Source organism: Carassius auratus, unplaced genomic scaffold (assembly GCF_003368295.1).
Source record: "Carassius auratus strain Wakin unplaced genomic scaffold, ASM336829v1 scaf_tig00018063, whole genome shotgun sequence".
Classification (NCBI taxonomy): Eukaryota; Metazoa; Chordata; class Actinopteri; order Cypriniformes; family Cyprinidae; genus Carassius; species Carassius auratus.
The window spans coordinates 418,408-432,030 of NW_020524844.1; the positions used below are offsets into that span (position 1 = coordinate 418,408).

The 13,623-nt window shown below is 34.8% G+C and overlaps 1 protein-coding gene across 2 annotated transcripts; it reads left to right on the top strand.

The window, feature by feature from the left end:
- Positions 1 to 8,165: 8,165 nt before the first annotated feature.
- LOC113075934 (solute carrier family 22 member 8-like) lies at positions 8,166 to 13,539 on the top strand. Of its 2 annotated transcripts, none has more exons than XM_026248583.1 (10): positions 8,166 to 8,712; positions 8,797 to 8,900; positions 8,993 to 9,147; positions 9,743 to 9,911; positions 10,015 to 10,117; positions 10,230 to 10,360; positions 11,632 to 11,849; positions 12,000 to 12,108; positions 12,736 to 12,966; positions 13,385 to 13,539. In XM_026248583.1, exons 1-10 carry the CDS (start codon positions 8,476 to 8,478, stop codon positions 13,503 to 13,505), a joined length of 1,578 nt encoding a protein of 525 aa, XP_026104368.1. In that variant the 5' UTR covers positions 8,166 to 8,475; the 3' UTR covers positions 13,506 to 13,539. The 2 variants fall into 2 exon arrangements, with proteins under 2 accessions (XP_026104368.1, XP_026104369.1); XM_026248584.1 differs by having other exon boundaries at positions 8,167 to 8,712; positions 8,800 to 8,900.
- Positions 13,540 to 13,623: the final 84 nt, after the last annotated feature.

A 13,623-nucleotide genomic window follows, 5' to 3' on the forward strand; every position in this document is an offset into this window, starting at 1 on the left:
TGAGTCAAATTGACCCTTAAATCCCATTATGAAAAATAGCTGTAACCATTGCAAATAACCAACATCTCAAAAAAAGTAGCATATTATGACAAAATTATGAAATCTTTACAAAAATAAAACAAAACAGATATGAGTACTTGTGACAAACAAAACTACAAAAAAAAAAAAAATCCTAATCGTAATTAATATTTTTTATTTTAATTTCCGTGAATATACTGTATAACATAATAATAACTTTTGAACTTTTTTTTTACTTTTGAAGTGTTATTGTATGTTTGTACTTTTGGAAATATAACTTATCTATCCCTAATTGGGCTAATTATTTAACATTTTAGGCACATATTGAGCACAGAGTGCTGTCTGCAAATATAATTGTTGCATGTGTAATTGCCTAGTTGATTATTGTTATTATTGTTATTCACATCGGGGTGTAGTTTTCACCCATAGGAACTTTCATGAACATTATAATTGTGTGCAGAACAATCCAGCAATCTCTTAAAGCAGTTATATTGTCAAAAGAAACAGTATTACTTTGTTTTAACATGAATACTTTTTATGTGGCTACCTTGACACTGACACTGAAAGAGTCTCATGATAATTGATGATAGCACATGCTCGGATCTCATCCAGGGGCCAGTTGCATGCAAGTCAGTATAACAAAAATGTATAGATTGGCCCGATTTCAATCAAAAAAGTGAGCCTGATTGATATCTACCCGTAAATTGGTCATTAAATTGGTCAATTGGTTATTATGACACAGTCTTAACACAGTGTCTGTTAATGCAACTGCCACCTGGTTACATTCTGGTCTGCGTGATCTTTTGTTGATCCTGGATCAACTTCCAAAAATACAGACTTAACCCAGTCCCTACCCCTAAACCTAAGCTTACCCATAATTTATTCTTAAAATCAGAGGGAAATGATAGCTGATTAACAAGGGTGTAGAAGCACCTAATCCTCATTGTAAGCTTAAAACTGACTTCTTGTAAACTATATATTACGTTTTTAGGTAACCCACCTGTTTTTTTCGTTTGTTTTTTTTTTTTCACCTGTTGTTTTGTTCTTGTTAACTTATTTATAATTCTAATCATGCCTCTAGGACAAACCCCCAGTAAACATAAATGGAAATCCTCACGAGGCTGTTCCCCTACACAAAAACTGTGGCAGGACTGAAGACAGCTTTTACCCAAGTCCTGCGGTTTAGGGATCCGACGGCGGATGCCAGCAGAAGGGCCACTAGTGATGGGAAGTTCGGATCATTTTACCGACTCGGACTTTTGAGTCTCGTTCAGCAAAATGAACGAATCTTTTTTCGAGTCATTTCGTTCATTTCGTTCATTTTAGCAAAATGTTATTAAAATATTAAGTGCTACCTCCTCAACACATCTAGTACTTACGCAAACGTTGATCACACCACAAACAATACAAAAATAAAATGCTATGAGATAAAGAAAAAAAATACTCATTCTTTACCTGGGTCTTCAGTCTGTGATTAGCTCATCTCACCTCTTATCTGACAAGAAGTCCTCGGGTTTAAGTCATTCCTTAATCACGTGACAGCCCCATACGCAAAACTAACGCGGTCTTGAGCCGGAAAGAGAATTGATTAGTTCATCTCATGAGTCTTTCGGGTCGAGTTTGACTCGTTCCTTAATCACGTGACAGCCCCATACGCGAAACCAACGCGGTCTCGAGCCGGAAAGAGAATTGATTAGTTCATCTCATGAGTCTTTCGGGTCGAGTTTGACTCGTTCCTTAATCACGTGACAGCCCCATACGCGAAACCAACGCGGTCTCGAGCCGGAAAGAGAATTGATTAGTTCATCTCATGAGTCTTTCGGGTCGAGTTTGACTCGTTCCTTAATCACGTGACAGCCCCATGCGCTATTTCTGACATTTCTGTCACCGTGTTTTTGTTACTGTTTGTTGAGGATCTGTGGTTTGTTATTATTTTATAAATAAATAAAACCCTGTTATAAATAAAATTTTGATTAATTTGTCTTCTTGACTGTCTATCGGTAAATAAACACTAGGCTATATAATAATATAATAATCCAAGCTTACAATAAAAAGTATTTATAGACTAGTTTGTTCATTTTTACTCCAATTTTGAGTTTGCTGGTATAATAATTGCTTTTCCTAGGCAGACTTGACATATTGGTGTAATATATGTATAAGAAGATTGCCCAAAAAAGGACATAATGACATACATTAAAAGCAAATAACATTTTGAATTGAATTATTAATGTTAAAGACAAATGTTAAAGACATTAAGGTTATGATAACTTCAGCTTTAACAGTTTTAACCCAGCTCAGAGTGAGGAGTTTCAGATCCTGGTACACTGCCAGTGCAGGGCCATGTTTTGGGAAGACTTTGACAAGAGGGTAGCAAGCTTGAGGCCTTCTGCTACCTCTTCTAAGACCTCAGATGCTATGATGGAGATGCGGGCCAACCTTGCAGAGCCACTCTTACCCCGCACATCAGACCCTCTGGCCTGGTGGAGGAGATGTTCACCAGTTTACACAAGCCTTTCTGAAGTCACAAAGACAAGACTTTGCATTGTGGCCACATCCGTGCCATCTGAATTTTTTTTTTCTAAAACTGGGCAGATTATCTCAGATAGAAGAACTCACAGACTCAGCCCATCCAAGGTCAGGGAGCTTGTTTTTTTTTTAATAATGTAAACATGCCTTAAAGCAAGTCCTAAAAATATAGCCACAGTGTGTTATTTATTTTAAAGCTTATTTATTTTTATTTATTTAGAAAAAGACTAGCTTGTTGTGCAATATTTTTGTTGTTGTGATTTTAAAAGGTAATTTGTTATTGTTATAAGGCTCCATAGCTTTAGTATCTCTTAATTTTCATTTATTTTTTATTCAAATGGTTTAAAATTATTTTGTGAATAGCTTGTTGTGCAATATTTAGTTTTTCTTTTTTTTATATTGTACTTTTAAAGTTCATTTGTTAAGGTTATTAGACCCTGTGGCTTTATTATCTTTTAATTTTAATTTCATTTTTAATTATTTACATTTTTATTATTTTAATTTATTTTGGAATAGTTGTCCTCTTTGTTACAAAGCTTTTCTGTAATAAACAATAAACAACTATTCAAAAGTATGTACAGTGTTTTTAATGTTTATAAAGTGTCATATGTTACAAAAGTATGGTTTACACAGACAATCTGATTTAATAACTGCACAACTAAACAAAAACAAACAAACAGACAGAAAAAAAGATCAACATTTTAAGCATAACCAACTCTTTATTTCCACATTCAGTGTTATGGAAAAGTACCACCATGACAGAAATTAAAAACAACAATTTGAAACCAGAAATGCATCACGTTACTGTAAGAGTAAATAATATTTTTTTTTTTTTTTTTTTTTTTTTTTTTTTTTTTATTAACATTTTGTCAAAATACAATTTTAAAACGTAAACCAAGTTGAATCAATATACAGCTTCATAAATCTGATCTTAACAAGAACAAAATAAGAGACAGGAAAAGATCTGAAATAAAATAGAAAAAAAAATAAAATAAATAAATAAAAAACACATAGATACATAATTGAAAAACACTTAGGGGTCTGCATTAAAGTTAAAATAATGAAATAATTTGATTGTTTTGTTTAATTTGTTGTTCTTTTTTTTTAAATTTTCAATGCTGTTCCAATATTTTTTAAGGTCTGTAATTCTGAAATTGTAAAAGGAGGGTTTGCTTCTTTGCCAAATCATTTTGTGCAGATAATATTTAGCTAAAATAATAATTAAGTTAATTACGTATTTTTCATTGGCTAATAAATTTGGCTCAGTGACTATAAGAAGTATTTCAAATTTACTTAGAGAAATATTCTTTTTTATCTTTTGGGAAATAAATCTTTGTAATTGGGACCAAAAGGAAGCTACAATGGGACAATCAACAAAAACATGCTCAATGGTTTCTCCTTCACAGCCACAGAATGTACAAAAGTTACACACAGTTGGAAAAAAAGTACAGATGTTTGCTTTTGAAGGGTAATATCTGTGAACAATTTTGAATAAAACTTCTTTGATTTTATTTACAATAATATACTGGTGAGGTAGCAGGAAGATCATGTTCCATAATTTCTTGTCCAGTAACGTCCATCGGTGTTTACATATAGGAGTACTGGCAGGATCAAGTATGTTTCTAATAAAAGTATTGTTACATCTCTTATCTGTGAGTGGAATGCCAGAAATAGTAGGAGAATCAACTGTTACAGATAGAGAAGTATCTGTCTGTATGCTCTGCGCTAAAGAAACAATACTAACAGGAATAGATTTAATCACCATTTCGAATTCTTCTTGAGATGTATCAATACCATATTTTTCCATGAAGTGCTCACAAGAATAAAAATCATTTTTTGTATTTAGCAGATTGTTTACTGTATACAGATTACTTATAAACCAATTATTCAGAAAGAGTGTTTTGTTTTTGTGTAGTATATATGCATTGTTCCACAGAATACAGTTGTGAGGGGAGAAATTGTGTTTAAAGATAAGATTCCAACATAACAAGGTTTGTTTATGAAAATTGCTTAATTTCACAGGGAGTTTTCCTACCGAAAAAGGACATATCAATAGAAAGTTAAGACCACCAATAGTTTCAAATAAGCTGTTTGGAATAATATTCCACATACTGTTTGGACACTTGAGGAATCTTTTAATCCAGTTGATTTTTATAATTTGGTTAAATGAAGTAAATGTCAGTACATTCAGACCACCTTCAGCCAGAGGGTTTGAAAGAACAGACCTTTTAACCTTGTCAGGCTTATTCTTCCATATAAATTTGAAGAGAATTTTATCTAATTGGGAACAAGTGGATTTTGGAACATCTAGAGATGAGAAAATATAAGCTGCTCTTGACATTCCTTCTGCCTTACTTAACAGAACTCTGCCATATATGGATAGATCTCTGGCAGACCAACAATTAAATTTGGTTTTGATGGTCTGAGTCACCGGGAGCATATTTAGGTCCAGAGTTTCTCTACGATTTCTCGATATTTTAATACCAAGATAAGTTATAGTGTTTTTGAGCGGGATATTACATATTTCAGAATGGCTGCTAGAGTAAATAATACTAATAATAAATAAGTACTACGCACCCATTTTGTAAGGAAAGTTGTAAATGAACTAATTACTCTAGCCAATGTTGTCTCACAGTACAAAAGAACGAAAAACCCGAAGAACCGAAAGATGAACTATTCAATTATCTGCATTCTTTTACTGTCAGTGTCTATGGTTTTAGCGTATGGGTCTGTCACGTGATTAAGGAACGACTCGACCCGAAGACTCATGAGATGAACTAATCAATTCTCTTTCCGGCTCATATTGCATTGGGTTCAACGTATTGGGCTGTCACGTGATTGAGGAACGAGTCAAAAACCCGATAGACTCGAACTATGAACTAATCAATTCTCTTTCCGGCTCATGCTGCATTGGGTTTAATGTATTGGGCTGTCACGTGATTGAGGAACGAGTCAAAAACCCGATAGACTCGAACTATGAACTAATCAATTCTCTTTCCGGCTCATGCTGCATTGGGTTTAATGTATTGGGCTGTCACGTGATTGAGGAACGAGTCAAAAACCCGATAGACTCGAACTATGAACTAATCAATTCTCTTTCCGGCTCAAGACTGCATTGACTGACAGGTGAATTACTACGACTAGAACAGAACCCATAGAATAATGCGCATGCGCGACTGAACGAATCACTCCCCGAGACGACTCGTTCTTCCCGAGTCACATTAAAGATTCGTTCAAAATGAACGAATCGTTCAAGAACGACACATCACTAAGGGCCACTCATCTTCCATCCGTTAATATCCACCGGAAAAGCCAAACATTCCGCGCGCAGCTCCGGCCACCCTTCACCTGGAGCGTGCTGATGCAGAGGCGCAGCTCACGTGGGCTTGTTGCAGCGAATTTGGCGGGAATAGTTTGTCATTTAATGTCAGTCACGGTCGCTGATGAACAGAGTCTTATTAGTAAATCACTCAGTAATTTTAAATTGGATGTAAGGACGGAGGTCTTCGTCTAAGATTATAGCCTACACGTAACCTTGTCGTGTCACTGAAAACGGAGATTAAGACGAAATTGTCTTTCTTTCTTTCTTTCTTTCTTTCTTTCTTTCTTTTTTAATGGTTTTCCAATTGCAGTTTTGAGAAATTAAATGTTGTAGAGATACCACTTGGTGTCAGTAATGAGTCGTTTACTAGAAAGCAATGTACAAGGATGGAATGGAATAAATGTTCTTAATAGAATGGAATAACTGTTTTATTCTTATTTAAGGACTGTGTTAATGGTTTAATTGTTAAATGTGACAAATAAATGTGACACATTTTGTGTTTTAAGCATTTCTTGTGATTTTAGCTAATACAATTATCTGGTGTTCAAACGTTTGGGATCAGTAAGATTTGTAGCCTAATGTTTTTATAGAAGTCTCTGCTCATCATGGCTGCATTTATCTGTTCAGAAATACAGAAAAAACAACAACAGTAATATATGTGAATCATTATTGTAATTTAAAATAATGGTTTTCTATTTTAAAATACTTTAAAATAGAATTTATTGCTGTGATCAAAGCTGAATTTTCAACGTCATTAATCTTCAGTGTCACATGGTCCTTCAGAAATCATTCTAATATGCTGATTTATTATCAGTATTGGAAGCAGTTTTACTGCTTCGTATTTTTGGGAACCTGTGATACTTTTTTCAGGATTCTTTAATGAATGAAAAGTTTAAAAGAACTGCATTTATTCAAAATAGGAATCATTTGTAACAATATACACTACCGTTCAAAAGTTTGTGGTCAGTAATTATTTTCCTATTTTATTTATTTATTTATTTTTTAAGAAAAGTAATGCTTTTAGTCAGCAAGGATATGTTAAAATGATGTGGTTCTGTTTAGTCCCTATAGTCACCATGTAACAACTTTAACAACTTTTGAGTTAAAGCTCAAACAATTATCAGAGGTCTATATGAAGGTCTATATGAAATGCTAATACTTCAATTGTGTTTTATCTAGCTCTCAATAGTTAATCTAACAATATAACTTGAATAAAGATAAGACAATAACCAGAGGTTATGGCTATATATGAAGTATGCCGAACATGCTCACTAGTATAAATACTAGTAGTATATAGCCCCCCTAGTTAATGCAACTGCTTAACAACTTAATTAAAGTCGATATCTCACCTGATGTGCCCCATGCTCCATCTAACCTGAGATCTAGTATGTGACTGGATGCAGATTTGTGGAAACATGCCTTCACTTAATCTACATGAGAAAATAATTTCAGAGTACAAATGTAACAATTTATAATCATCAGCCAGGTAAATATGTACAGTATTATGCCAATTACACAATTCAGAGATCTCAAATCAAATCAAATCAAATCAATACAAAGACATCAAATATCAAAGATAAATCTAAGAATAAAAGATATAAACACACTCCACACTGACCGATCTTCCTCCAGCATTCACTTAAGTGCTCAGACCAAACCAAACAACCTCCAAATGGAGTCAAGAATTTATTATTAGATTTTGCATACGGGCAGAAGGTAATTTGCATGAAATATTTTAAATGGTAATAATATTTTTTATAATATAAAATATATTTAATAATATTTTACAATATTACTATTTTTCAGCATTTTTGGTCAAATAAATGTAACAGACTTCTTTAAAACACATTCAAAATCTTATACTGATCCCCAACTATTGACCAGCAGTGTAAGCCATTTATTTACAGTATATGCACCCACTCACTAGCAAGTAGGTGATGATTTGCTAACTAAATGCAGGATTTGTGGTTGACTTTTGATCTGTGATTCATCTGTAGAATCATTATATTTCCTGTAATGCAATGAATTTCTCTGAATGCTAATACTATTTAACACCTTGTGAGGTAAACAACCTACAGAAATCATATTCAAATATAATGTAATGTAATAATTAATGTAATATAATGTAGACTACTTTTACCTAATTTTGTCAGGTTTTCCTCTGGACCCAGTATGTTCATTTATTACGTGGTGCAATGACACTTCAAACAAAATACCATGTATTGTACATATAGCCTATGTATGTTTTGACGTAAAATGTGAATCAAGCGGACAGCGAGTATTTTTTATTATATTGTTTTATTTAACTTCGGCTGCAGAATACTTTTTGAAAATGTAGCCTAATTCGCCCTCTGGTAAACTAGTAGGCGAAGTGTGACAGTGGCTGCTTTGACTCCTTCGCGTCACCAGTGTCAGACTCGAACTCCAGGAGTCCAAACCAACAATATTTACACGAAGACAGACTGACGGTGGAGAGAAGACGTCTTCAAAAGTCCCAGACGTGATGGCAGAAACACGTAAAAAAATTTAAACCTCAGTGAAAGATCAGTGCTCCTTCTTAGCACAAGTTTACGTAGGGATAGTCCACAACTTAAAACCTAGCAGGCGAAATGAAGACGGACGGCGCATTTCGTCAGTTTGTTGGTCCATTACAAAGACATGTCTATTTAATCCTTTCTTTGCCGACCTTTTTCACAGCCTTTACATTTTTCGTGGATATCTTTACGTTACACATTCTGCCTTGCAGTGAGAATATAGCGAGCAAATCTATGAACCAAACAGTGGACACTAATATTTTCAGTTTCAACAGCTCAACAAGTTGGACGGGCAATCACAGCGAACTCACTGTGAGTAACAAATATTGCACAACATATAGTCTATTTAAAGCCCACCACATATTCAGTGCATTACACACTGTTTCTATTTCTCAGCAGAGCCTCGAGTGTCACGAGGCGAATCGTTTTGCTCACGGGCAAGCGACGTACATGACCGGTTTACTGGTCGGCTCGGTGTTCAGTGGCGCTGTATCTGACAAGTTTGTAGCCTATACTTCCCCTTTTCTGTTTTCGACGTCAGACTTTTTTTTGCGACTAAAGAGTAATAGCTATATCTTCATCCTCTGAAAAGGTATGGGAAGAAATTCCTTCTGGTCTGCTGCTCAGCGGTCCACGCAGTTGCTACTCTTGTAGTGGCATTTCTGCCGTATGTGCCCGTGTACTTGACTGCGCGCGGCATCAGTGGAGCAGCCTGCTGTGCCATCCACATCTGCTCCTACAGTTTAGGTACAGTTACGATTATGCGTGTCTTCTTGTTCTGTATTAAAACTAAAAACAACTAATAAACTATTTTAGTAGCAAGGCAGTTGTTTTCTTATACGTAGAGCACACACACACACACACACACACACATATATATATATATATATATTTCCGGACTGTCAGTGCTCCTGTTGTCTACACTAAGCAGCATATAGCGCCCTGTAGACGGTAATGTTTTCTCTTGGTGCTTGGTTCTAAATATATGTGACTTATGTTGTTTTTTCCTCGTCATGACGTATTTTTGGACTGATGCGACTTATACTCAGGTGCGACTTATAGTCCGAAAAAAACGGTGTGTGTGTGTGTGTGTGTATATATATATATATATATATATATATATATATATATATATATATATGTAAAAATTGATAGTCTGAATGCACTGTAAGTCGCTTTGGATAAAAGCGTCTGCTAAATGCATACATTTATTTTTATTTTATATATATATATATATATATATATATATGCACACACACACACAACAAAGATTCATTTTAGAATGTAACAAATTAGTTTATAATCATAATAAATTAATTTAAAAGTGCTTCTGAATTCGCAGGTGTTGAATGGAGCCTGCCCAAATATCGTATATGGCCACCCACCCAGTTTTCCTTCATCTTCAGTCTGGGAATGATGGGATTGCCTGCCATAGCTTTCTTAGTCAGTGGTTGGATGCAGTTTCATCTGGCACTGGGCATCCCTCAGATCCTCTTTCTACCTCTTTATTTGTAAGAGGAACAAAGACAATTTTCAATGCATGATTAAGTATGTTTTTTTTTTTTTTTTTATTGATTGATTGATTTACTTATTTATTTTTCTTGCAATAATTAGCTTTCTTCCAGAATCGCCCAGATGGCTGCTTCTAAATAAGAGGATGAAAACACTAGAGGGCTATCAGAGCAGAAGTCCTGAGGACAGGGACTACTTGGGTCTTGTAAGACGCAAAATCATACTCTAGAATTGCTCAAATGTTTGTGGAAAGTGGAGAGACATGCCATTTCACCATGCTTTGTGCTAACTTAAATTGTAGATTCCTTCATTAACAGCTTCTGGATTCCGTGGACAATGAGATCCAGAAGCCACTCTCAGAGAAGACCTCAACTAAAACGGAGTCTAATTTTGCTACCTTTACATCACCCACTATACTCCTTCGTCTGTTTATCATGAGTTACATTGGGTAGGGAAGTTTAACAAGTTTTTTATATGTATGTATATATATATATATATATATATATATATATATATATATATATATATATATATATATATAGATTTTGAGGATATTAAGTATGTGACACAAAGGGAGGTTGCACCTTAAAGGGGGGGTGAAATGCTATTTCATGCATACTGAGTTTTTTACACTGTTAAAGAGTTGGATTCCCATGCTAAACATGGACAAAGTTTAAAAAAATAAGTTGTGAGTTGTTCCAAAAATACTCCTTCTGGTTTGTCACAAGTTTCGTAAAGTTTTTTTCGAGTATGGCTCTGTGTGACGTTAGATGGAGCGGAATTTCCTTATATGGGTCCTAAGGCACGTCTGCTGGAAGAGCGCGCGCTCCCGTAGAGCAGAGTAGAGACATTCACTGATCAGAGCGAGAGAGTCGCGAAATGTCACAAAAGGAGTGTGTTTTTGGTTGTGAGGGCAAGACAACCCTGCACAGATTACCAAAAAAAAAAAACATTAAGGGACCAGTGGATGGAGTTTATTTTTACAGAGTATCGACAGAGTTGTGCAAGTGTTTTTGTTTGTTCCCTGCATTTCGAAGATGCTTGTTTTACAAACAAGGCCCAGTTTGACGCCGGATTTGCACATGTGAAGGATGCAGTACTACTCTATAGGTACTCAAGATTAACAGGAGATTGAGTGAAAACGAGCATTTCACCCCCCCTTTAAGGAATGTATTACTTGAGTTTTCAAAGCTCAAAGTAAATAGCTTGTCTGAATGATGTAACTTAGAGGGTCTGTTTAATATATATATATATATATATATATATATATATATATATATATATATATATATACATATATATATATATATATATATATATATATATATATATATACATATATATATATATATATATATATATATATAACTTTAATGGCAATGTGCAGGTCCTTTTCCAGGCTATTAAAGTGAAAAAACTGAACATAAATAGGAGCCTGATAAAAATCCTAATCTTAGATGAAAATTTCAGATGGCACTTAGAGGCTTTTGCATCTGAACTCTTCATATATATAACAAGCTCGTTTTCTCAAGTCAGAGACACTTATTTCCTCTGTATCTATTGGCAATATCTGAACAAATTTTTATATATATATATATATATATATATATATATATATATATATATATATATATATATATTTTATCTAAACAGTTTGCTGCTTATATGGACCTACCGAAAAAATATTGTTTTAATGTGTCTTTTTTTTTTTTTGTACAGTTTTGCATCTGCTCTCACCTATTATGGGATCTGTTTCAGTGTGGGAAGTTTCGGTGTAAATATCTATCTGGCTCAGTTTTTCTCTGGGCTTTCAGAGGCTCCCTCTTTACTGCTTCCATTTCTGTTGAAGCGTTGGGGCCGCAGGCCGTTCTGCATGGGGTCGCTGTTCCTCAGTGGAATTTCCTGTATGTTGTCCCTCCTTGTTTCCAAGTTCTGCGGTGAGGGACACAGTCATTGAAATACAGTACCTGAGCACATGATTGATCATGGTCTGATATTGTTTAGATGTGAGTTACATAGGTGTATTTTCATTTGAAGAATATCTCTCTAACAACTAATGGTTTGTAATCTTCTCTCTTTCCAAACAGACGTGCCTGCTCTTGTTATGACCCTGGCACTGATGGGCAAGCTGTGTATGCAGTACACCTACTGTGTCTCCATGCTCTATGGGATTGAGCTGTTCCCAACTGTAATACGGTACACAGTCTCCAAACAGGCCTACCTGATAAAACACATTATTAGTCAGATAATTAGATAACTAGTCTCCAAGTTCAAAACACACCTTAGAGTTCAACCGTGTTGATCTGTCAGTCATAAAATGTGCAGGGTCAGATGACTAGAAAGCATCTTTGTTTGTGTGAAATCAAGTGTAACACGGAGTAATTTTAACATTTCAAAAAGTATATCACAACTCACTTTTCAAAAAATATTTTAAAATGTATGCGCATTATTGATCCACAGTGGAATACATTCGTGCAGGTAGACAATAAATATGCTGGATCATTGTAGAGATGATAAAACACTTACTGTTACATAACATTGTGTGCAGTTGCAGTACTAAGTATGTAAGCTAACAGTACAGTAATAGACAATGCGTGATGCAATGTTCCCACACTTAATCTGAATGTACTGATAAGTAGTTGTTGCACACAATTTTACACCAACACTGAAACTGAGTTGGTAGAAAAGTTACTTGATATGATATTATCACACTTTGTTTTCTCTAAATCTGAGCTTATCCCATTTATCACAAGACAGATCATGGTCTAAGAGAGATTTCTGTTAGATCTCTTTCTCACTAACACAATATTTTACACTATGCAGGCAGAAGTGTGTCGGCCTGGTTAGTCTTTGTTACCGAGCGGCCTGTATTATAAATGCTGTGGTGACCCCCGACGGAGGGATCCCTCTACCAGCAATGATCTGTTACAGCAGTGGGCCGATCATCGGTGCAGCCCTGTGCCTGCTTCTTCCAGAGACCAGTGGCATCCCTTTACCAGACACTGTACAAGACTGTAAGAAACAGCCCAGACTGAAGCTCCCGCTCCATGCACGGTGAGATACATCAAATGAAAAAAAAAAAACATATATATACAAATATAAAAAATAAAAATAAAGATTTAATATATCTTGCAATATATGCAATCACATATATTATTTAAATAAATATTCAAATGTATCAGGCAAAACAAATATATGGATGTTTGGAATATTTTGAATTCCAGGGAGGTCAATGGGACAATTTGTCAGACTTGTGTTGTAAACTAGTGTGTAAAGTTTATCTGTGTACATCATGCCATGACAGCATTCTTTTCATCAGCATGCCATCTGTATCATACAATCAAATGATAGCTACTTGTTTAAAGATAGAAATGCTGGTTAGCCACAGCCAAATAATCAATATTTTAAGACAAAGTGTATGTACAATTAGATGTATTATAGACTATAATTTTATTTTTATTTTTTATATAAGTTGGCCTATGAAGCCTACACAGGAGTTGAATGCTTGTTTCACCAAGGAGAAAACACGAAGAACCAAGCGGAAAGCAGCCCCCTCTCAGGATGATCAACATGAGGAACAAAGCAGAAATTGACTTTTTCCATTTCATTTTTATTTCTTTTAATGTCTTTTTTATGACAATCAATTAAAAGTGAGGGCCTATGATTGGGATGTCACCATTTCAAATGTATTTTCAAAATATATGTCAAGTA